Here is a 26,856-nt window from a genome sequence, read left to right as displayed (position 1 = left end):
TGCCTGCTAGCTGGATGAGTTGGCTGTCCTGGTCTTCAATGAATGATTGGACAGTCGAGGGGCCCAGTGGTTAATGGCTCGAATAACTGCCTAACCTCGGTGATTGATATGAAGTAGCTTTTCTTCTGGAGACCACAGCCCTGAGGTTACCTCTGTGTCGAGGTGTGCTCCCCAATCCTGTAGAGACGCGTCTACTCACAGATGCAGGTTGAAGCTTAGCTCGCCCAGAAGGTCCTTGCGCAAACCTTTGATTTCATCGTCCACCATTGGAAATACTCTGGTAGGTGATGTGGTAGGTTTGGTCTGAAGTCCTGCTGGACCAGCAGTCAGGCTAGTTACCTCTGGATGGGTCGTAGTTGCAGTCTGCCCCTCTTCGTGAGTGATTGGGATGACGTTGGGCAGCAATCGTAGTGTGTAATTCAAAAGACGTTTGAGTTTAACGGCTTGTTGAAGTGATTTAATGCCATTGTCTAGGTAGAAGGTGCATCAAATTACCCTGAAGGAAGGTTGAAGCAAGCTCACGATAGGCTTGGTTACCCATGTATATAAGCACGGGCCATGAAATTGCCCTCCACTGTTTTTTTTATGGTTGAACAGGAATCGTAGATACTTCCTGGACCCTGGGTGGATTGGTATATGCAGATATGCATCCCTTAAATCCATGCTTGCCAGAAAGTTGTTTGTCTTATCATCTGCTTCAGCTGTAGAAGGTAGAGAATTCCGAACTTCTCTGTCTTCAATAAGTAATCATTGTTGAACGTCTTCATATTAGTCTGGACTAAGAAAATTGGGGAGCAGAACCCTGGGTCGAGTGCCTCTTGAGGTTTATTGCTTCTTTGGATAGAAGTGACTCTATCGCATCTGTGATCCTTGGTTGTAGGGTTTCTGCGTAATGTATCTGCGGAAGATAGAGTGGAGCGGTGGCGTCGTGTTCACTGGATGGTATATCTATTCCTTAAGATTTGTGTGATGAATGGGTCTTCCAGAAGGTCCCACTTTGGCCAATACTTCCTTGTCTATGTAGCAAGGTGAGTCCCGCCGATGCTGAGCAGATCTGGTCGGAGATAGACTTCTGGTACTTCTCCTGGATGACCATGGACAAAAGCATACGTTCTTTGTCGGACTGTGGATCTTTGAAGTGTGATGTCATCGCCTTGTTGATGGATCTGGACATGGTGAGGCCGGGAAGACCCTGCTTTCTGGTAGCTTTGGTTCTTGATGACTTGCAAAAAGTTGCTCCAGTTGGTGGTAAGGTGAAGGAGGACGATCCTTCGATGGGGAAGCTATGGGTAACCCGTCTGCAATCCAAGTTAGCTGGTATTTATCATCGTAGATTGATGTTGGGCCTCCATGATACGATTCTAACCCTGTTGGCACTATTATGTGAGTATGAAGAGTGACAGGCTTGGTCAAGTGCGTCCACTGCACATATGCAGCTTGGAATGTGTTGGGGTGAGATGTGTTTTTTTCTATTGAAGGGGAACACAAGCACTTGATTTTCCACTACTATTCGCAAATGAGATCAGATAAGCAATCAGTATGAGTCAGGATAAATGTTTGCACTTAGTCAATTGATATTTACCATTAAACAATAAAACCAATTAAGTATGATTTGTACCGGAAAATATGACTGCTCCCTTGTGAAAGACAATCTAAAGTATCTCCCTTGTTTGCCCTTGAGCCATGAAGTTGGGGAATAATCACATAGATTTTGATTGTTAAACATATCCAAGACTTTTTTTATTGTGCTGCATATCTTTTGTCACGTATTATGCTTATTTTCAGTCATTTGTAATCAGATAAATCCCAAGCATGCACACATTTTCTCAAAGAGTTCAATAGTCCAAAAAGTTGTCTGCAAGCCGCCATTTTGGGAAGAGGGAGTGTTAATTTTTTCAAAATGTTTTGTATTATTCTAAAATTATGTATTTTTTGTCTTTTCATGAACCTGTAAATCACTTTTTATGAAAATTATAGGTGTGTAATGAATGGCAATAATAAAGATCGAAGGGGAAACGCTGAAAATAGTATGTCGGAGTTTATGTACTGCGCATGCGCACAAAATACAAAATTTGAGGTGCCTCCATATCTGAAAGTATTTCGGATATGTTCTTTTATATGATGACCGATTTTGGTGCTTTTATCATCAAATGCACAATTCTTATGAAAAATTGATCTTAGCCGCTCCACTAGTAGAAGAGGAAGATCACTGTAATGTCAAAGACTAGTGTTATGTACCACCAAATGTAGAGGTGGAAGATCCCTGTAATGTCAAAGACTATGTTATGTACCACCAAAAGTAGAAGTGGAAAAGCACTGTAATGTCAAAGACTATGATATGTACCACCAAAAGTAGAAGAGGAAGATCAATGTAATGTCAAAGACTATGTTATGTACCACCAAAAGTAGAAGTGGAAGATCCCTGGAATGTCAAAGACTAGTGTTATGTACCACCAAAAGTAGAAGTGGAAGGTCTCTGTAATGTCAAAGACTATGTTATGTACCACCAAAAGTAGAAGTGGAAGATCCCTGTAATGTCAAAGACTATGTTATGTACCACCAAAAGTAGAAGTGGAAGATCCCTGTGATGTCAAAGACTATGTTATGTACCACCAAAAGTAGAAGTGGAGATCCCTGTAATGTCAAAGACTATGTTATGTACAACCAAAAGTAGAAGAGGAAGATCCCTGTAATGTAAAAGACTATGTTATGTACCATCAAAAGGTGAAGTGGAAAATCACTGTAATGTCAAAGACTATGTTATGTACCACCAGAAGTAGAAGTGGAAGATCCCTGTAATGTCAAAGACTATGTTATGTACCACCAGAAGTAGAAGTGGAAGATCCCTGTAATGTCAAAGACTATGTTATGTACCACCAAAAGTTAAAGTGGAAAATCCCTGTAATGTCAAAGACTATGTTGTGTACCACCAAAAGTAGAAGAGGAAAATCCCTGTATTGTCAAAGACTATGTTATGTACCACCAAAAGTTGAAGTGGAAGATCCCTGTAATGTCAAAGACTATGTTATGTACCACCAAAAGTAGAAGTGGAAGATCAGTGTAATGTCAAAGACTATGTTATGTACAAGCAAAAGTAGAAGTGGAAGATCTCTGTAATGTCAAAGACTATGTTATGTACCACCAAAAGTTGAAGTGGAAGATCCCTGTAATGTCAACGACTATGTTATGTACCACCAAAAGTAGAAGTGGAAGATCAGTGTAATGTCCAAGACTATGTTATGTACCACCAAAAGTTGAAGTGGAAGATCCCTGTAATGTCAAAGACTATGTTATGTACCACCAAAAGTAGTAGAGGAAGATCCCTGTAATGTCAAAGACTATGTTATGTACCACCAAAAATTAAACTGGAAAATCCCTGTAATGTCAAAAACTAGTGTTACGTACTATCAGCCGCTAAAGTGGAAGATCCCTGTTATGTGACACACAATACGCGTTTGATAACTGATTATATTTTGCTCACCTGCATATTCATTTCCGAAGCCCTGGTCACGTGGTACAACCCGATCCAGCTGCTTCCGGTGCGAGGTCGCTAAGATGGCAGCTCCGGCCACGAACCAACAGTCACCTTGATGAGATGGAAAAAAAGCATGCAACTGACGGAAATCAGAAAAGTCTTAAACCCTGGCAAGCTGCTAAATCAGAGTAAAATATGGGCGAAAATATAAGTACATTATGTCAAGAAAATCAATATAGACAAAAGCGAATTTTAGTAACAAAGTTCCATAGAGGGGAACCTACTAATAGTAATGAGGTTTAGGAACAGGTTGGTCGCTGCCCCCGGGGTATGGTTTGACACCAGCACAGCCAGGACTATTCCAGTTGTAGAGTATTTCTACCCCATCAGGTTTGTTTAGTACATTCAGTAATGTTCTAGGCACACCACAGCCACATACGGGTTAGAACTGGTCTTCAGCAACCAAATTCTCCTCCCACAGAGGTTACTTGTCATATCTTCATACGAACCTCTGTTCTAATACGGTCATATTTCCCGGTACTCGTAAAATCCCCTAGCGGCAAAAAATCGCAACACGAATTATCTCCCTTCTTTCTATCCAATCAGAACACGTGTTGCATCGACTTAGATCCAACTTGACTAATACAAGCAAATGTGGGGTCACAAATATCCCTCATCTACCGGGGACTTGTGTTGATGTGACACACAAGACATACAATGGCTAGCTGTCCGTTGTCAACGAGGGCGATGGAGACGCCATTGATCCGCCATTACATGACTGAGTTCTGTCTAGAAGAAACGTTTGCGCATAGCGCAAGGGAAGAGATTCTAGTTTTCCCAAAGCATACGGAAATTACCGAGGCCTTGCGAATGATCACTTTTGAAACAACGTCGCTGACTGCACAACTAAATCTGATTGCAACCAATCACGAATCCTGAACACTCGCACCATGAAAGGGCCGTATTAGAACAGAGGTTCGTAGGAAGATATGACAAGTAAACTCTGTGGGAAGAGAATGCATCAACCCATGCTTGTCGTAAGAGGCGACTAACGGGATCGGGTAGTCAGGCTCGCTGTCTTGGTTGACACATGTCATCGCATCCGAATTGCGTAGATCGATGCTCATGCCCAGTCTCTGGATTATTTAATGTCTATCATCAACAGACTACCGACATTTATAGCTAAAATACATGGAATTATCATGAAACGGCCCTCCCATTATCAGAAATTTGCGGGCCGCTGCAAATGATATTGGACCGCTCAACCTTAACGACGGGCCACTATCAGTTCTGTTGTCAAGTGACGTCATAGTGGGTGCATGGGCTTACGGTTCATTCGACATTAATTGGCTTTCGACTGGCAGATATAGTGGGTCAAACAAGTCATAAAAGCTTTAAATAGCGGTAATATTGGCTTTCTTGTTGGTGCTAACCTTAACAATTGCACTATTAAGACTGTTGATGGACCAAAACAGAACACTGACATAGTTTGACATGTTGCAGGCTATGGTCTTGTCAAAGGCCAAGGTCGAATATCGTCACTTTCTGTTGTGACGTCACTTGAATTGTTCAATTCCTTCATTGTTTCCTTTTTCTTTTAAACACAAATTCACAAATGTATTTTAGCAATAATAACGGTAATGCTATTTTTGAGGGCATTATCATATGCAGAAGCCCTCGTCGGGCAGTTAATGGAAGACCTCGGGCTTCTGCAAATGATAATGCCCTCAAAAATAGCATTACGCTTATAATAACGTAATATATAGCTGCGTTAAACAATAAACTACATTACCAGTCACTGATATAGGTACAAATAATGTCTCCCGCCGTCTGGGTACAAGTACAAACAAACAGCCACAAAAGCTTGACCTCCCGATGCAATTTAGTCGAGTGGTAGACGGGTGATAAATTTCTGGGGATCTATTCTGACACTCTACATTGGGGTCATGGTCAGGTCACGTTCCCAGCAGGGGGTTGGGGTGGAGACATACCCAAGTAACCTTGGTCAAGGTCATGACGGCGCGCCTCGTTCAGGATAAACACAGGGTTGTTGGCGATGTCCTGGAAATAAGAGACGTGGGTGTTAGTTTCAGCATCAATTCAGTATCAATTGTTCATTGACGTCGTAGACAGTTTTAAACTAAATATAGAAAACGGTTTACTGGTCGTTCATAGGGTACGATCAGCGAGATTACATAAATACAACATAGAGTTTCACCACGATTTATGACAAAGTGTTTTGGGATCACAACGAACAAGATGGTAACCTTGCCATCGGTTGAAACCCATCGGTTGGCACACAGGTGTAGTATTCGCTAATTCACATAACATCAGGGTTCGAATCCATATGTGGAGACGGGTGCTGCAGTGTCTACCATTAGAGAGAGATTCATAGTAAATTCATATCATAAATGACCCGTGAAGGTCCGGGTTAGAATTGATCTTTAGTAACCCATGCTTGTCGTAAGAGGCGACTAACGGGATCGGGTGGTCAGGCTCGCTGACTTGGTTGACACATGTCATCGGTTCCCAATAGCGCAGATCGATGCTGATGCTGTTGATCACTGGATTGTTTGGTCCAGACTCGATTATTTACAGACCGCCGCCATATAGCTGGAATATTGCTGAGTGCGGCGTATAACTAAACCCACTCACTCACTCATATCATAAATTGTGTCAAAAAACATTTTGTTGTGCTGACTAAACGAGATTACACCGCCGCCATAAAGGGTATACTGGATATAAAAATAACTCAATGTGAGTATTGATTCAAGCGACCCTGAGTCATCCACTAATCTGATAGCCCAATATGGCGACGAAACTTATGCTATGTGACACGGTGTGACATGGAGGTAACATATTATAAGTTGTATGCTTCTCTCGAGGGTAATACATCAGACCGTATTACCAGAGGGAGAAGCATACAACGTATTTATCTTATCGCCATGTTTAATGTACAAAGTATCATATTATTTTATTTTGAAGATCGCTACCGACTATATATGACATGTAAATAAAATGGCGTCTGCCTCTCGACCGGATTTTTAAAATCAGTGAAACATATTCTGACAAGCTTAAAACTGCTATAAAAATGGTTAATTATGTTGAGTGCAAACGACTCAATGAATGAAATAGTTTAAATAAAGCAATGTCGCTACAATACTCTGTGCATAGTGAACTCATTAAAACAGCTAATCGAACGGTTTTTGAACTCCGGGCACTGCATGCTTCATATTTTGACGTCATACGATTGTTAGCGATACACCTACTCGGCGGAGAGTTTGGCGGTTACCGTGGCAGCGGGTAATATTTTTTCCAGTTGTCACCCTCCTGGGAAGGGTGACACGGAAACTTGTTAAAGCGCCATTGACCAATGAAATTCACATGAAGGTAGCCGCCATATAGCTGGAATATTGCTGAGTGCGGCGTAAAACTAAACTCACTCACTCACATGAAGGTAAGATAAGGAGGGTTTCACGATTCTGTCGCGGAGGGAAACGTATGTTGGATAATAAACCCCCGACTGGCGTCATTCCGCTCGGCCAGCTCGTTTCATGTGACAGCAAGATGCAATTATAGAAGATAGATGAAATAATAAGATACATTTGATGTATTGTGATGGGAGGTGGACGCTCTAACCACTACACCACGGAGGCGGTTATTGTGATGGGAACCATGCAGATGTTGTTTCTACCAGAGGATGTTGCACAGACCTCGTGCTAATACAGGTAGGGTTAACGCTGTAGTGAACCGCCTCCGTGGTGTAGTGGTTAGAGCGTCCGCCCGGAGAGCGGAAGGTCGTGGGCTCGATCCCCGGCCTCGTCATACCAAAATACATCAATATGGTACTTGTTGGTCCCTGCCTGGCGCTCGACATTAATGGGTAAAACAGGACTGGTCGGCTCGGAGTCAGTATACTGTGTCTGAGTGGGGTATTCATGCTTCACTGCGGCATGGTATCTCAGTGGGCTAGCACTATAGCTAGTACAATCAGCCACACATACACACGTCGTCATATGAGCAAAATAATCTTAAGTGCGACGTTTAACCCCATTATAGCTAAAATACATGGAGTTATCATGAAACGGCCCTCCCATTATCAGAAATTTGCGGGCCGCTGCAAATGATATTGACCGCTCAACCTTAACGACGGGCCACTATCAGTTCTGTTGTCATGTGACGTCATAGTGGGTGCGTGGACTTACGGTTAATTCGACATTAATTGGCTTTCGACTGGCAGATATTCTGGGTCAAACAAGTCAAAGCAACCCGAATTCCCGCTTTAAATAGCGGTAATATTGGTGTTCTTGATGGTGCTAACAATTGCACTATTAATGCTGTTGATGGACCAAAACCGGACACTGACATAGTTTAACATGTTGCAGGCTATGGTCTTGTCAAAGGCCAAGGTCGAATATCGTCACTTTCTGTTGTGACATCACTTGAATTGTTCGATGACGTAATTGCAATCAGGCAGTCAACCCCGTCAGAAGTTAATTTTGGTAAACTTACAGTCAAATTCCTTCATTGTTTCCTTTTTCTTTTCAACACAAATTCCATGTATTTTAGCAATAATAACGGTATTGCTTTTTTTGAGGGCATTTGCAGAAGCCCTCGGTCTTTTTCAAGACCTCAGGCTTCTGCAAATGATAATGCCCTCAAAAATAGCATTACCCTTATATTTCAGCTCACCTCACCTCACTTTTATCAACGAGTGTTGATATGTTTGATATCAGAAGACACAAGGACGAGATTCTATTTATCATCAAAAATCACTTGTCATTAGTTTTCAATGAAAAATGTACATCTCTGAACACGATACTGCCATTTGCAGTGCAGCGATGTTAGGGCATTGTACAAAATCTACTGTCAAAACGATATCTCCTAGGAGATATTGTATGATCTCACACAAGCTCTACAGTTGGCCATAGATGATAAATTCTAATCCTTTGTTAGCAATGAATCATACGACTTTATGGATAACAGTGAGTGAGTGAGCGAGTGAGTATGGTTTTACGCCGCTTTTAGCAATATTCCAGCAATATCACGGCGGGGGATATCAGAAATTGGCTTCACACATTGTACCCATGTGGGGAATCGAACCCGAGTCTTCAGCGTAACGATTTAACCATTAGGCTGCCCACCGCCCCTTTTGGATGACAACATCATGCACAGTGTGAAACCAAAACTTGCATCTGTCAAATTAAATCAATACTGGAGTGATGGGCTCAGCTCATGCAGCAGCATTCGCAGACAAAACATGTCTGTTTGAGTGACCTGAATCCCATTTGCTAGGACACGAATGACGTGAGTTCGTTCCAAGTGGGTTGTTTCTAACATTAAAGTAAACGCAAAGCACAAACAAGCCTTGACCTGTCACTCCCTGTATATATATAGGTATAATTTATGGACGGTAGATCGTAAGTGTTCCCTTTATCTGTGGGGATCTTTAAAACTATGTTGGTCACAAATAGAACTGTTCTTTAAAGCTGCACCCTCTCCCTCTTAGATCTGGTTTCAAACAAAATATTAATGGCCGTTAACAAAATCAACAGAGCATCACGCAATGGTCGGATCTGATAAAACCGAAATATTACTTTTTGTAATAATGTACTTCATGTTCACAAAAGCTTGTCGCTTGTTGTATGCGAGTTACACTACACTCTATAAACAGATCTCTACAATGACAAGACGGTGGAAGATTGTAACCTTCACTACAACGCCGGAGACATACTGGGGTGCTGTTCTTCTCCCACCTGTCTGTTCCTGAACAGATGATCAGGACGCCGTTGGTCACAAACGCATGGTGAAGCTGTATGGACGCTGTACATACCATCCGTACTGAGCTACGAACAACCCGCTATGTGGGCATGGCAGTACGGGCACCTTAGCATAGCATGTCAAATGAGAATGACTGAGGAAAGGATCAGGATAGAGAGATGCCAAGTGAAAAAGAGTGAGTGAGTGAGTATGGTTTTACGCCGCTTTTAGCAATATTCCAGCAATATCACGGCGGGGACACCAGAAATAGGCTACACATTGTACCCAAGTGGGGAATCGAACCCAGGTCTTCGGCGTGACGCGCGAAGGCTTTAACCACTAGGCTACCCCGCCGCCCCATGGCCAGAGATAGAGAGAATGAGGGGAGACGAAACTGAGCAGGGGAGAGATAAAGAGAGAAATGGGGAGGCAGAGGGGGGTCAGAGAGAAATAGACAGTCATAGAGTGTGTGTGTGTCAGAGAGAAAGACAGTGTTGAGGAGAAAGTGTATAATCACACAGAAGGAGAAGGACAATGACAGAGAGTGTGTGTGTAAGAGAGAAAGACAGAGTCACAGAGAGTTAGACAATCACAGAGAAAGTCAGACAGGAAGAAAGAGAGAGACACTAAGAGAGTGTGTTAGAGAGAGAGAAAGAGAGAGAGAGAGAGCGTCAGAGAGATATCGACAGTCACAGAGAGAAGTGTGGAGTGATAGACACAAAGAGACAGAGAAAGAGAGACAGTCACATAGAGAGTAACATCGAGTGAGAGCCACAGATAGTCAGAGAAAGAGAGCCACAGAGAGATAGTCACATAAAGAGTAACATCGAGTGAGAGACACAGAGAAGGAGAGACAGTCACACAGAGAAACATCGAGTGAGAGACACAGAGAGTCAGAATAAACGTGTCAGTATCGAATAAACGGTTATGGTATACACGTCTGTCTAGAGTAAACAGTTATGGGATACACGTCTGTCTCGAATAAACGGTTACATGGAATAAACACACGTCTCGAATATGTGTTAAACTAACTTTGTGGTGACCTACAGGTAAGCTATTGATATATTCCGTTGCCCATGCAACTATCCAAGGTGAGGCCACTATCCATGCAGGTATTACAAGCATGTCGAGCATGTGATGTTAATGTCCCAACAGAAGGGCAGTCTGTGTTTCACAGGTGGAGTGGAACGCTCGGCTCAAGTCCCCGTTGAACAAGGAGGCTGTAAGATGTATAGCTCTCCGCATTGGAAAAACTGTGTTGTTTCACCCCGCCAGTCAGCAGTTACTGTCGCGAGTAAATCATACCAACGTTATGCTCAGTGGCATGTTAAAGGGGTGTGGGTTATAGACACACGACTATACTGTAGCCATTACCTTCCCTTTGAAACAGGACGATGGATTAAAACACTCCCAAATAAAAGATTATGTACTCTCTGTAATTCAAACGATATTGGACACGAATTTCACTGTTTGTTTATTTGCCTATCTTGGTTCTAGAAAGGCAAAATAAACAAACAAACATTACTTTGGAAACCCGAATATGCACAAAATGAACCAGCTTTTTCACTCTAATAAACTCTGAACAATTAGTAAATTAGCAATATTTTGAAAAGTAATAATGTCGCATTTTAAGCAACGCCCCAAAAAGTTACACAATTACATTGTTTATTAAACTGATTAAATGCATGTACAGACAGTTTATTCCTGCAACCAAGCGATATGTATATATAACAATGTTGTGTACCATACATGTATGTAACATATATGTATGAGAGTGAGTGAGTTTAGTTTAACGCCGCATTTAGCAATATTCAAGCTATATAGCTACGGGCTGTAAATAATCAAGTCTGAACCAGACAATCCAGTGATCAACAGCATGAACATCGAACTACGCAACTGACTGACTGACTGACTGAGTATAGTTTTACGCCGCTTTTAGCAATATTACAGCAATATCACGGCGGGGGACACCAGAAATGGGCTTCACACATTGTGCCCAAATGGGGAATCGAACCCGGGTCTTCGGCGTGACGAGCCAACGCTTTAACCACTAGGCTACCCCACCGCCTTTACGCAACTGACACACGATGACACGTGTCAACAAAGGCAACGAGCCTCACCACCCGATCCCGTCATTCGCCTCTTACGGCAAGTATGGTTGCTGAAGATCAGTTCTAACCTGGATCTTCACGGGTGTAACATACATAAGTTGTACATAATAAATGATGTAAACATGTACCTCTAATGCAGCAGAACGCGGCCGGAGTGTAAAAAAAGTTCAGTTCAGGCATTCGTGTAAACCTGAGTTGTACTGCTAGCCTGGTGTTGAGTGATTGTGCATGTATGTATATCCAGGCATTACAAGCATGCAGACACATATCTATGCCCTCTGTAACGGTAAAAACAGGTGATAAAGTAGGGCTGGTCATCACAAGGTGTTGAATGGACGGGTTCTACTGTCATGTCAGCTGTCAATGCTGTCATCAGGGTACGAGCAGTTGCAAAACCAGTTTGAAGGATAAAATATTTAGAATAGAAGAATACTGAAGTGGTATAATTGATAACGGTATTCATATAAAAAAAGCTGGGGCGGTTGGATAGCCCAGTGATTAAAGCGATCGCTCGCTTCGCCTAAGACACGGGTTCGATTCCCACTTGGGTACAATGTGTGAAGCCCATTTCTGATGTCCCCGCCGTGATATTTCTGGAATGTTGCTAAAGGCAGCGTTAAACCATACTCACTCACTCGCTCCAGAATAACAATTCTCTGAGGGAGGGAGTTGGGTTTTGACAGTATTTCAGTTATATCAAGGCATGTCTGCTTGCTGGGGGAGGAAGGCCCGAAGTAATGCAGGTTTCAAAGGTTTACAGCTTTGGTGAAACCATGCATGAATTACTGATGATTTTTGATCAAACCTTTCAAAATAATATCGGGACTAACAATGCTCACAGAAACAATATTCAGAAGAAACAGTTTTCACACAAACAGTATTCAGGATGACAGTATAAATGGAAAAATTCAACTTGGATACTGGTATTCTGGATAAATTCAACTTGGATACTGGTATTCTGGATAAATTCAACTTGGATACTGGTATTCTGGATAAATTCAACTTGGATACTGGTATTCTGGATAAATTCAACTTGGATAATGGTATTCTGGACAAATTCAACTTGGATACTGGTATTCTGGATTACTTCAACTGGTATTCTGGATAAATTCAGTTGGCTTACAGGTATTCTGGATAAATTCAACTAGTATTCTGGATAAATTCAATTGGGATACTGGTATTATTATTATTATGTTTTACAGATTAAGATGAAAATGCAGCAGAGAGGGTTCGGGTGATCCCGGCACAGTCAGGCTGGTAAGGCTCATCATCAGCTCAGGGCCCTTGCCCCCTCTACACGCAACCCAGACAGCGAATCGGGCTTCTCCCAGGAAACGCTGCCTAGTCGAACCCACCAAGAACTTTCCGGAGAATATGTAGACTCCCCAACACTGCAGCCTTCTGCATTACCCAGAGTGTCAGAAGGGCTGTGCTCCCGGTGAAGAACCCGGGCACGCGCCTGATCTGCGCAAAGAGATCAGGAGGTACGAAACCAAGGGCACCGAGAACAATGGGGAGCCTGACGACAGTGTACTTGGGATGCAAGCGAGACATTTCAAAGGCGAGGTCCGCATATTTAGCATGCTTTTCTTGAATCTTGCCGATCACGTTGCTGTCAAAAGGGACAGAAAATTCAATGATATAAATAAATTCATTGGCTTTATCAAAATGGACAAGATCAGGTTTGTTGGCTTGAATTCTTCTGAGGTTGTATATCCAGAATACCATCATGTCGTTAAGATATGCTGTTTGTGCCAAGGAAGGACATCCACTGACAAGGTGTTGGACAATCTCTGTAAATTCATTGCACAATCGACGTTTCATGCAAATATTTTCTTTTAGAATCACATTTAGGCGATTGCGAGTGGGAAGTGACTGGTCCTGAGCAGCAGCAGGAAACCCTCAGTTTCACATTTAAGACCAGCCGACTTCATCCAGGCGAAGGAGTCGGTGGGATTGCTATTCTGTTCCACGCACTGCATGTACACACGATGCAATGGTTTCTCAGAAAGCTTCTCCACAAATGACCGACTCTGGGCAGACTTGGTGAATAGCTTCACCTGGTTTACTCCGATCGCTGTACCGTCCAGCAGTACATTGCCATTAACAAAACCAACCTCTAATTTCAGATTCTGTCCAACAAACATGGCAAGCTTAAATAGCTGTGGAATTCCTTGCTTTCATCATGAGTCTTGACATGCATCACTAAAGATTCATCCGATAAATAAATATGTGCAAAAAGTACAAAATAAAATTCTATCATGAAGAGCCTCCACATAAATCAAACCCCGACCTCCAGAATTGATTGGCATATATAAGCGATTAAGAGAGGAACGATGGTGGTGAGCTCTGTTATCAGACATGATCCTTCTGGTCAGGCGGTCAAGACTCTGGATGTCTTGTTTAGTCCAATCAACTAATCCAAAGGAATAGGAAAAGACTGGCACAGCGGAAGTATTGGTGGGCTTTGACCTTGTTTCGAACATTTTCTTTAAGAGAGCTTTATACTCGGCCCGAAGTTTGTCTTGTATCTGGGCATTCTGGAGCTTGTCTCGAACTTGCATTCTAAGATAGGTGTAGGCCTGATCTTCCAGAAGATAATCAATAACTCCTCCCCCTTGTAACCTGACCGATCCATCATCATCATTAATAACCTTGCCACGTTTCATATGAAGAATATTACATTTGTCGAGTATAAAAGCCATGCCAATATCATTAGAAGAAGACTCGACAGGAGAACCTGCTCTTTCAAATTGGTATCTCCTTTGGCAAGGAGCTCAATATCATCCATATAAAGGAGATGAGTAAGCGGTGTTGGGGATCTGTGTTGAGGAGGTCCGAGATGGTACCCCTCCTCTCTATTGAGCAGAAGGCTCAAAGGATTTAGAGACAAACAAAAATGCAAAGGACTGAAGGAGTCCCCCTGAAATATTCCCCTTCTGATTGAAATAGATTCCGAAGTCTGCACCTGCCTTTGCGAGTACTTCTCAAGTTAAGTCGACCAGCAACTCATTAAAGACTTGAGTAAATCAAGTAGTCGCTCAGGGATGTCAATACAATGAAGAGACTTTAGAATCCATTCGTGAGGTAGAGTCGTATGCTTTTTTGTAGTCAATCCAGCACATGGAGAGGTTGCGGTGATATGTTTTAGCCTCTACCAAAATCATTTTTTGTACAAGAAGTTGATCCTTGCACCCCCAACATCCTTTTCTTGCCCCCTTCTGCTCTCTATAAATTATATCATTGCAAGAGCAGTTAGATGACACGAGGTTTGTCAAACACCATAGCGCCGATATCCAGCTCAGCTGCTCAAAGGCGCTTTGTTTTTCCCTCGTTCACTGGATGTCAACATCAAGGGCACGTCGTAGTATCAATCTCATCTCCCTCTGGATCATACAACTATTCTGGATAAATTCAACTGGGATACTGGTATTACAGATAGCAGTTGCCAGGACTTAGCTCTGCCTAAGCTTCATTGTCAAGCAGACACAACAATATATTCGTGAAAACGCCTCCTCGTCAATAAACCATACATCACTCAGCCGCCGTGAATGTTACACCGCAATAAATGCCAATGAAGTTACACTAGATAAACGTTTTAACCTGCTGAGCAAACCCGCCAACGCAAATTTTTAAAATTTATTTAACAGAGTGTTTTTCATTTCATATTCAATTACAAGTTGCACTAGATAAACGTTTTAACCTGCTGAGCAAACCCGCCAACGCAAATTTCTAAAATTTATTTAACAGAGTTTTTTATTTCATTTTCAATTACAAGTTCATTGCGTCTGCTTTCATCGAGTTCTGTCTTGAATCAGCTGTGTTAACATCAACCTAAACACCCTGTAAGGATTCGGGTTAAAAAAGGTTATTACATGAATGTTTGTCAGACAGTATATAGGTCACAAAGAGGTCTTTCAAGGCGTACATGTATTTACAACAGCACAATGGTAAAGATAAACGGTATGTGATAAGCACAAGTGCAGTAATAAGTTTCATCAACACCGAACTTGAACCATTTTGTCGATTTTCATACTCATATATAGTGGCGCATTAATACATAGCACATCGGATGATCAGGTTTACTGCTTACTACCCAGTGTGGCCATCCACAAAAGGAGTTCCGCCAATCCTGTAGATTATTATGGCGATGATGATGATCCAAACTTGATAAGATGAGAGACAAATTCTTAAACTTTCAAAGACTATAAAGTTTCGACAGATAAATAGATAAATTCGGCTAAAGTATGAGAGAAAAGTTAATGAATTACAATTAGAAAAGTAGTTCATCTGCATCGCTATGGAGTAGCCAATGAGAGACCTGGAATTCAGTCTCATATATGTGGTATGTAGGAGTTATCTAAGACCCATTCTTGTTGTAAGAGGCGACTGGCTGAATCCGGTAGTGGGGTTCGCTGACTATATGAGACATGTTTTAACCCAAATGTGTAGATCGTTGCTCATGATGTCAATCACAAGATTGTCTGGTTTAGACTGGACTATTTACAAACAGTCGTCTTACAGCTATAATAATAAGAGGGCAGCTTTAAAAAAAAACACAATACGCTATAAAACCCATGCAAGTCTATGACATTTGAGACCCGGGTTAGAATTGGTCTTCAGTAACCCATGCTTATAAGAGGCGACTAACGGGATCGGGTGGTCAGGCTCGCTGACTTGGTTGACACATGTCATTGTTTCCCAATTGCGCAGATCGATACTTATGCTGTAGATCACTGGATTGTTTGGTTCAGACTCGATTATGTATGGACCGCCGTCATATAGCTGGAATATTGCTGAGTGCGGCGTAAAACTTAACTCACTCACTCACTATAATATGTGACAAGTCTATTAGTACAGAAACTCACTTTGTTCCTTTTCATTATGTTTTAAGACCTTGGGTATTTTATTTTAAGATTGTTTCTTCAGGAGCTACGGTTGGACTACACGTTGGCCGTCTGACCTACCAGCACACGCTATAACATAATCAATTAAACATCGGTATATATCAAATTCTAATGTACAGCGCCATAATTAACCGGGACTGTTCCTACACCGTACACACACTCAATACCCCTTACTGGCGGTGAGGTAGCCTAGTGGTTAAAGCGTTCGCTCGTCACGCCGAAGGCCCGGGTTCGATTCCTCACAGTACGATGTGTGAAGCCCATTTCTGGTGTTCCCCCCGCCGTGATATTACTGGAATATTGCTAAAAGCGGCATAAAACTAAACTCAATCACTCACTGTTGAACATAAGGGTTAGCGTCTATAATATGTGGTAAGTCTAGTATTGAAGAAACTATATTTGTTCCTTTTCATAATATCTTAACAGCCTGTGTTTCTTATTGTGAGAGATATTTACTATTTCAGGAGCTATGGTTGGTCTACGACTGTCCCGCACTCGTAGACTTCTGAACTACCAGCACACGCTATAACATAATCAAATGAAAACATGGGTATACATTAAACTCTAATGTACAGCGCCATAATTCACCGGGGCTGTTCCTACACCGTACACACACTCAATACTCCTCACTGTTGAACATAATATTCAACGCTTTAACTCTTGGCCTTAACGCCAAACCGATCTTTCAGTGGTAACTTGACTGTGTTAAAATCCCACTTTGAAGACTGCCCTTGTATGTTAAGAATACACGGCTCTGACAATATGATGTACTGTGACGGGGCGGTCTGGGTGTATTCAGTATTGTTGGGGAGGTTTTGTCAGGTTCGATTTGAATAGCGGAGTAACCGAACAAAAAGGGTACAAGTCCACACCAGCTTATGTAGCTTTTCGGCTTCTTAACACTGGAATAGCCTACTGTGTGGTGTGTCACATGAATCTGTTTCAAAGTTTCAAAAACAACAAAATACTGCAGCTCGAATTGTGTGTCTTGCTCCAAAGTTTGCACATATACAGCCACTTCTACGATCCCTACACTGGCTGCCCATCTCAGCTAGAATTGAGTTTAAAGTTCTTGAACTCGCATACCAGTGCCTTAACGGTATCGCGCCATCCTATTTGTGTGAACTTGTAAGCCAGTATAATCCAACCAGAACTCTCAGATCCTAGTCCCAAATTCTGTTCACAGTGCCCAGATACAGACTAAAACGATTTGGTTTCAGATCATTTGCCTACCAATCAGCTGTTCTATGGAATTCTCTGCCTGAAGATCTCAAAACAGCCCCAAGCCTGCACTCCTTCAAAACTCTCCTCGAAACGTTTTTATTTAAGAAGTACTTTGTCTAGACTCTCGCCCAAATAACTTTACTTGTAGCGCCTAGAGCATACCAGCTGGCGTGGAGATTGGCGCGTTACAAATTCACTCATTATTATTATTATTATTAATACAAGGGACGGCAGTGGCGCGATATGGTGAGAGCGGCTCTCTTAACCAGTGAGTGAGTGAGGTTTTACGCTGCTTGTAGCAATATTCCCGTAATATCGCGACGGGGATACCAGAAATGGGCTTTACACATTGTACCCATGTGGGGAACTGAACCCGGGTCTTCGGCGTGACGAACCACTAAGTTACCCCACCGCCCCAATCTTAAACGGGTTCGTATGTTACCTACAAGATGACGTCAAATGACGTATATGCTCATTGTTGGCAGATTAATTAACAGGCAGCTCGTATATTGATGAAGGAGTGAGATGTTGTGCAGCGGACATGGCGAAGGTAAACTGCAGTAGCCCATGGTGTATGATCGTCACAGGCATCATCGCGAGTTGCCACATAAACTAGCAATAACTTTTATCATCCCAAACTGTGTTCCGCTGGGTGTCGTTGTACAAAGCAATCTTAGCGCTAAGGTGACCGTAACACCCATACCTTAACATGGACTTAAGGTAACCTTAGCGCTAAGGTGACCATAACTCCCATACCTTAACATGGACTTAAGGTAACCTTAGCGCTAAGGTGACCATAACTCCCATACCTTAACATAGACTTAAGGTAACCTTAGCGCTAAGGTGACCATAACTCCCATACCTTAACATAGACTTAAGGTAACCTTAGCGCTAAGGTGACCATAACTCCCATACCTTAACATAGACTTAAGGTAACCTTAGCGCTAAGGTGACCATAACTCCCATACCTTAACATAGACTTAGGGTAGTCTTAGCGCTAAGGTGACCGTAACTCCCATACCTTAACATAGACTTAAGGTAGTCTTAGCGCTAAGGTTGTTTTGTACTACAGCACCCTGGCCCCGATTTCTCAAAACAAACTTAAGTCTGAGTTTTGACTTAAGTTCAAGTTTTTACTCAAATTTGAGAAAATGCAGGAAAATGCATTCCACAGAATGAACTGAAATCGGTATTAAACTCAAACTATAGAAGATAATTTGAGTTTGGTGGGTAGATTACTTAAGTTGTTTGGGCTTTTATATTTAAAAAATGCAGTTGAGTTAAAAATTCAGCTGTTCCAAATTGTGAACTCAGTTTGAGATTTGAGTAAAAACTTAAGTTTGTTTCGAGAAATGGGGGCCTGGAGATATTGCTTGTGTAAGATCAAACGATACCTCCTAGATTGTGTACAATGTCCTGACGTCATCAATTACATGACTCACACTGCTATGACGTCAAAAACGTGATGACGTCACAATGATATGACACCGAAGCACTGCATGTCTAACGGCAGTATCGTATTCACATATGTAGATTTTTTATTAAAAATTCTAAGATGCCTAGCTGTTAGAACAATCGAAAAAAAAATACATTATGAGACAATAAAGGTATAGTTTTTTGATGACGTAACAATTGAATGACGTTAACCCGTCACTGCGCCATTCTAGTGTGCCCCCTCGTAATCGAATTATTTTACATTACGTCACAACGTAAGCGACGTCACGATGCATGTCAGTTGTCATCGCCTCGTACGGCCTCCTACAGTAAACTACTCCGTTGCATCCCGTTTCTTGGTTTGCAGTTGCTTCACGCAGCTAACACCACTGGTGGAAACATTACGTTTATGTTTTACGACGGTTAAAATGTGTCAATTCGACTCACAAGTTTTCAGCGACACGGTAACGTTCGCAATGTTTGCGTTTCCACAATGCAATTGTGGAATGTCGCTTGACTACTCCGCTTCATCTGGATGTACTGATCTAAACTTACGTTGGTAGAAGAAATGCGACGTTGATATTGCCCCATATGGTTTACGTTAATGACAGATGTAATTAAAATAATTCAGAGAAGATATTTAATCCGAACGTAAACCGTCATCAAACTGTTATCATTTGTTTTTTCTGGTAACGTTCGCCTTAACGTAGGGGGGCAGACACATCAATAGAACAGCGCACCAGTTAGCCCTGTGCGAGGATTCTTAATTTAGGTCACCGACACCGTCATTTGTTTTCTGCCTTAAATTAATCGTAATTATCCTTAGAAAGTATTAAATTTAGCATCTTAGAAAAGATGTAAAGTTCGCTTCTACCCCAATGTGTTTTGTAATAAAGTATAGTTTTGCCCTGAACTATTATAACATCAAAGCACTCGGACTACCGTCCTCGTGCTTTAATTATAATAGTTCAGGGCAAAACTATACTTTATTACAAAACACATTGGGGTAGAGCGAACTTTATTTCTTAACTATTCTAAGATGCCTAGCGGTTAGAACAATCGAAAAAAAAATACATTATCAGACAATAAAGGTATAGTTTTTTGATGACGTAACAATTGAATGACGTTAACCCGTCACTGCGCCATTCTAGTGTGCCCCCTCGTAATCGAACCATTTTACATTACGTCACAATGTAAGCGACGTCACGATGCATATCAGTTGTGATCGCCTCGTACGGCCTCCTACAGTAAACTACACCGTTGGATCCAGTTTCTTGGTTTGCTGTTGTTTCTCGCAGCTAACATCACTGGTGCAAACATTACGTTTATGTTTTACGACGGTTAAAATGTGTCATTTCGACTCACAAGTTTTCAGCGACACGGTAACGTTCGTAATGTTTACATTCCCACAATGCAATTGTGGAATGTCACTTGACTACTCAACTTCCTCTGGATGTACTGATCTAAACTTACGTTGGTAGTAGAAATGCAACGTTCATATTGCCCCATATGGTTTACGTTAATGACAGATGCAATTAAAATAATTCAGAGAAGATATTTAATCCGAACGTAAACCGTCATCAAACTGTTATCATTTGTTTTTTTCTGGTAACGTTCGTCTTAACGTAGGGGGCAGACACATCAATAGAACAGCGCGCCAGTTAGCCTGAACTATTATAACGTTAAAGCACTCGGACGCAAGCGTCCTCGTACTTTAACTATAATAGTTCAGGGCAAAAGTGTGTTTTATTACATTATACATGGTGGTAGAGCGAAGTGTATTTCTTAAATAAAGGGTGATTTTTGGTGATGTATAGAATATCACCCTCGGCAAGCCTCTGCTATTTGTAACTTTATCAACTCGTGTTAATATAATTGATATCAGAAGACACTCGGATGCGATTCTATATACCCCTCATCTGAGTGACCGGTGGTCAATCTCCCGCACCCTTAAGAATTAATACACCGGAACCTAGGCCAGATCTAATATAACTGTGCAAGTGGGGCGGTGGGGTAGCCTCGTGGTTAAAGCGTTCGTTCGTCACGCCGAAGACCCGGGTACGATTCCCCACATGGGTACAATGTTCGAAACCCATTCCCGGTGTCCCCGGCTGTGATATTGCTGTAATATTGCTTAAAAACGGCGTAAAACTAACGTTTTTTAAAAGCAATTGGGTGGAGGGCTTATTTTCTGGTTCCGAAAACATCAACCACGCTTTAACCTCTAGGCTACTCCACCGTCCCTTCTCAAAATAGATCCAAGGGACTACATCAGCAATTACTTGAGAATTACTGTTATAATTAGGTGAAGATGTATGTTATGTATGTTATCGTGGGGAGACTGTACGCGTTGCCCGACGCTTCGCGGTTAGCTGGAGAGGTGGTACATTCATTAAGTGTGTACGTGTGTAGCACTGATAGCACTGAGGGTAAAAGCTAACGGTGTCAGTGAACGTTTAGAGACTATGGAGAGTATGTTTTGGGGTTTTTTAACCTAGCAAGACACTTTTAACGTTAGTAATTCACTGGAGGCATTTTTGGGGTGTTTTGTAGTTTTGTGTATGTTTTGTTGTTTTTTTGTATTTTCGGGGTCGTGCTATTTTGTTTATTTTTAGTAATGCTTTTGTTTTTATGGGGTTTCGTTTTATGAGGAATTGTTGTTTCCTGATCTCAAGAGGAAGCATCACTTGTTGGCTTGTCAAAAACAGTGGGTGACGTTCCATGACATTGTATGACGTCACGTCGCAGTAGTACATTTTTAAAAGAACAAAAATATCGAAAGAAATGAAACTAAAGGGGCCAATCAACATGACGTAGCGGAACAAATAGAGCCATCACGCGCTCACACGCACACACACACACACGCGCGCATTTTTTATATAATCTGGGGATCTGTAAAAGAGACTTAGTGCTGTACTGTGGCACCTACCATCGGCCTCTTCCAGACAACTCTGCCAAACCTCCGGGATATCCTGCCACTCTTGTACAGAGACTTCTCGTTGGGAGGGAACTCCGGGTCGACGAAGTAGGACCGAGCCCGCAGTAGGTCGTCCCGGATCTGGGCGTAGGTCTTCTTCTGGGACATCCTGCTCCCCTTCACTCACACCTGGCACAGAAATAAAAAACTCAGTCGGGTAGGTTAAAGAAGGGTAAATAATAAACTCAAGATTATGTATGATTTAAGAACGGTAACTTTGATAAAAATGAAAATCGCCACCATCATTACAATTAGTCTGTCATACAGACCCTGAAGCAAATATATCCAAGAAAGCCCAAGCAAGTCTAGAAAATGTGGCAAGTCTACATTTCCACAGCTTCAGGAAATGTTCTGAAAACGAAGAAGGTCTCCGGGCTCCTTTTCATTATATTTTATTTTTTTACTATGAGCTTCTTTCTGTAAAATATGTTCATTTCAGAGACTAGTGGTTAGTCTACTTATACTCATGCCAATAATGGTTGTCACCCCCTTCAATTTTTTTTATTGGAGGTGGGGTGTGGGTGTGGGGTGTGTGGGGGGTTGCGGTGGGGAGGGGTGTGACAACCATTATTGGCATGAGTATAGATCACATTTTATAATTATTAATTGTATTTATTCATATATTTGTATCTTTGTTCTTTTGTTTCCACTTGGGGAGTATCCGATCCTCTAACAACTGTATTTTAGCTACAGAGAGTGCACAACAAACACACAGCACACACAAACCAGTGGTCAATAGAATGAGCGTCGATCGATATCCGGGTACGGTGTCAAACTGTGGAAAACAGGTCACGGATTCAGTTGCATATATTTAGACTGCCACCCCCTCCTCATTCCCACCCCGATCCCAGTGAACGCACCATGGTGGTAAGCATAAAACTCATCGTGCTATCGCCGCTGATAGCTGCATAATTGCTGATGAGGCGGCACGCTATATTCACTCACTCACTCAAACATGTCCATCGTGTTCTTCGAGACAATTCCCACACAATATAGCTCCGGGCACCAGCTGACAGAAACGCCTCTGTCCATGCTCATATAAAGATCCTTGTTTCAAAATGCGACTCCCTGCGATTCCCAGGCATCGTAACTGAGAATAACTCTTATCGCAGGAATGCAGAAGGATAAAGCAGATTAAAGTTATGTATTATCGTGACAGAAACAGTAAAGTCTTTGTGCTCATTATCTTCATTTGGCACAGCGAGAAAACACAATTCCAGCAAGACATTCACACTGAGACGGTATGTGCCAAGAGACTAAAGTGTGAAGGAACAGTTGACATACACTACTGTATTGGGTTGGTTGTTGTTTTACGCCGCACTCAGCAATATTCCAGCTATACGGCCGCGGTCTGTAAATAATCGAGTCTGGAACAGGCAATCCAGTGATCAATAGCATGAGCACTGAGCTACATCATTGGGATACGATGACATGTGTCAACTAAGTCGGTGAGCCTGGCCACCCGATCCCGTTAGTCGCCTCTTACTACCCGTGAAGATCCGGGGTAGAACAGGTCTTCAGCAACCCACGCTTGCCACAAAAGGCGACTATGCTTGTCGTGCTCCACTTGTCTGTGTGTATTTTCATTTTAAAAACATCGATTACATGTGATGAGCATGCATACGTCCCGCCGACATATTTACGCTGGCGCTGTGTATACCTAGCCAGGTCGTGTTCATTTATATCTGAGTGTTTGATCTGTCTGCCACCTCCACTGCGAGGGTGTATCTGTATGGAGGCGTGTATTATCACTGCTATTCACGGCGTATGTAAATATTACGTTTACTCCACAGGAAATTAAAACATAGAAGGTTAAGTCATGATGTCTTGAGACAGACTTTAGTATATTTCAGAAAAATCTCTGCTCTCGCGTGTTTTACATTCGTTTTATATATACGTACTGTGAAACCTCTTCGGGTGTGACTCAGTGACACTCGTTAATCTGGAAACCCTGCATTACGGACGACGACTGATACGAACAAAGATACATGTACAAGGCGTTGCTGAAAAACACTCGTTAATCTGGAACCCCTGCATTACGGACGATAGCTGATACGAACATAGGTATATGTACAAGGCGTTGTTCAAAAACACTCGTTAATCTGGAAACCCTGCTTTACGGACGATGGCTGGTACGAACATAGAGACATGCACAAGGCGTTTCTCAATAACACCCGTTTATCAGGAAACCGTGCATTACGGACGATAGCTGATACGAACATACAGACATTTGCAAAGCATTGCTCAATAACACTCGTTAGTCTGGAAACCCTGCATTACGGACGGTGACTAATACTAACCTGTAGATAATACCAGGTGTCTTCTATTGAACAAAGCCATGATATTGCTATAGCACGAGTGCCCGATATCTACTATTGAACAATGGTATGCACTACTGAACAAGGCCATAATTTGAACGCGCCATGTTATGTGATAACTGTTACAATTGGATTACACTCTCTTAGTAAAGTAGGGGAGACCGAGGTCAATTGTAAGACGGGGCAATTGTAACAAGGGCGATTACTCTAAAAGTTCTCGCTCAAGCATAATGTAGGTGAGTAGAGTTATTTCCCTTTGCTTTCCTGCGGTACACATCCGGGCGTTTTTCAACTGCTTGCTCATGACGAGATACAGTAGACGAAAAATCCTTTTTTACATAAGAAAGTAATTTTTTCACAAAACGTAATAAAACGTTCTTAATACAGTAAATGTTGCTTGGTATGGAATTAACTTTTCAAGTGTAAAATTGAGGTATAACGACTTATTTTGAAGTAGAAATATTTGAGAAGCCCAACGTTGTTAACATGTGACGTGGCATGAAACATGGCTACTACTATCGGGGGCAATTGTAACACTGGGTTACAACTGCCGACATGAAAATTTCCCTTATGTTATGATAATGAAGCAAATTATGATGTCGGTTTTATGTTAGTTCTTTACTAGTTTCATCATAGTAGAACATTTTCAGTCTTATGTTGATAGTATCAGCCCTCGGGTGAAAGTTTTTGGTGTTAGTCTTTGTATTATATTTTGTGCATACGAAAACAAGAACAAAGAACCTTCTTTGTTACAATTGCCCCATCCACCTGTTACAATTTCCCCGTGCTCGGGGTCAATTGTAACACTTGCAGTCATTGCATTTGATACGTAATAACTTTGTAACGACATGATCGTGAACTTTAAATGACACTGAGGTTTAAAGCCAAGATGTCAATGTATTAGTTAGTACCGATAAACTTTGTGAGCGGTCGACTAATGTCGAATTACAAGAACTTAAGCAAAAAGTGTTACAATTGACCCCGGTCTCCCCTACACTTTCAAGTACTTTTTTGGGTTGAGTCCCATTCTGATTTCGAGCCCACACACTGAATGAGGCACCTCATCGCCAGTGCACAAAGTCAGCGATCAAACCCACTGAACCAACAAGGCTGTCACAAAAAAGTCCGGCTACTTGTAGTCGATATATACTTTGTGTATCCCTCTGACATGCCCATATACATCGTCCATGTTCAGTATTATCGGAATAATGATAGTGGTATAAATAGATTGACAGCTGTCACTCACAGACTGATATTTACATTGCGCATGTTCATGCATGAACTCTTGAGGGCAGTCGGGGTCTTAACGAGATCTCGCCACACGACGCGAGATTACAATTTCACACTGTCGGACCACTCTCTCTCCTTGGGATGCTCTGAACAGAAGCATAAATAAGTTTGTCTGTTAAACATTTTATTTTTAATTTAAAACTTCGCGAATCAGAGTTAGATAGGTTTAACGTAATGTTAATGCATCTGTGTATACACACAGTTATCTTCGGCCTCCGCCGAAAGCTTCATAAAAGGGTTATTACTTGTCTACAAATACAGATGTCGAGTTTCAGTATCGGTAGGTTATCAGCAAAACGATGACATTAGATACGTTCACATAAGTATTCCGCTATATTAAAACAGACACCGCGGGTTCAAATGTAACTAGCGTCGGTATGCATTACTGTCCCAGCTGACTCTCAGACAGACGGGGCGGTGGGGTAGCCTAGTGGTAAAGGGTTCATTCGTCACGCCGAAGACCCGGGTTCGATTCCCCACATGGGTACAATGTGTGAAGCCCATTTCTGGTGACCCTGCCGTGATGTTGCTGGAATATTGCGGCGTAAAACTAAACTCACTCAGACAGACGGAACATCGGGCAGAGATTTAAAGCAACGAATCCTTTACTAAAGCTAATTTAGTTTTGCATGTTCCCTCGGGAGTTGAGAATGGCATTTTTCAGAGCACATTGGTCCGATGACATGGGTATAAATAATATAAATATTATTGTTGTTGTTTTGTTTTCACCGCCGTTGTTGATATAAATATTACTATTTCATGGAATGTTCCTGTTCAACGTGATTATATGTGAGTTTAGTGTTTGAGTGAGTTTGAGTGAGTGAGTGAGTTAGTGTTACGCCGCCTTTAGCAATATTCCAGCAATATCACGGCGGGGGGACACCAGAAATGGGCTTAACACGTTGTACCCATGTGGGAATCGAACCCGGATCTTCAGCGTGACGACTGACTGACTGAGTTTGGTTTTACGCCGCTTTTAGCAATATTCCAGTAGCATCACGGCGGGGGGACACCAGAAATGGGCTTCACACATTGTGCCCATGTGGGGATTCGAACCCGGTCTTCGGCGTGACGAGCGAACGCTTTAACCACTAGGCTACCCCACCGCCCCTTCAGCGTGACGAGCCAACGCTTTAACCTCCCGGCTACCCAACCGTCCCCATATAAATGTAGACAGGTAGCTATCGATATCCTTAACAAAACACGGGTAGTATATATTTATCCAGGTGTTATTGTCAGTAGTAGAGAGTAAAGTTCCGACGCATTACGCCGACTTTATAAAGTCAGTCACTTTTCATAACATCGGATCTCTCTTGAAATGAGATACACTTCAGTTGAGAAGGAATCAAAACAAACCGTG

The 26,856-nt window shown here is 42.1% G+C and overlaps 1 protein-coding gene across 1 annotated transcript in view; it reads right to left on the bottom strand.

Moving 5' to 3' along the window:
- LOC124280067 (calpain-9-like) overlaps positions 1–26,856 on the bottom strand; it is a 53,694-nt gene that overhangs the window by 25,613 nt on the left and 1,225 nt on the right. The window contains exons 2-4 of the mRNA XM_046715947.1: positions 21,841–22,017; positions 5,467–5,536; positions 3,482–3,586 (exon numbers count right to left, since the gene is read on the bottom strand). Of these exons, the coding sequence (XP_046571903.1) occupies positions 3,482–3,586; positions 5,467–5,536; positions 21,841–21,996 (331 nt within the window). The 5' untranslated portion in view covers positions 21,997–22,017. The remainder of the gene's footprint in view (positions 1–3,481; positions 3,587–5,466; positions 5,537–21,840; positions 22,018–26,856) is intronic.

This window comes from Haliotis rubra, unplaced genomic scaffold (genome assembly GCF_003918875.1).
Source record: "Haliotis rubra isolate DU_JTF1 unplaced genomic scaffold, ASM391887v1 Scf1072, whole genome shotgun sequence".
NCBI classification, from domain to species: Eukaryota; Metazoa; Mollusca; class Gastropoda; order Lepetellida; family Haliotidae; genus Haliotis; species Haliotis rubra.
This window is presented reverse-complemented; position numbering and strand designations above follow the sequence as displayed.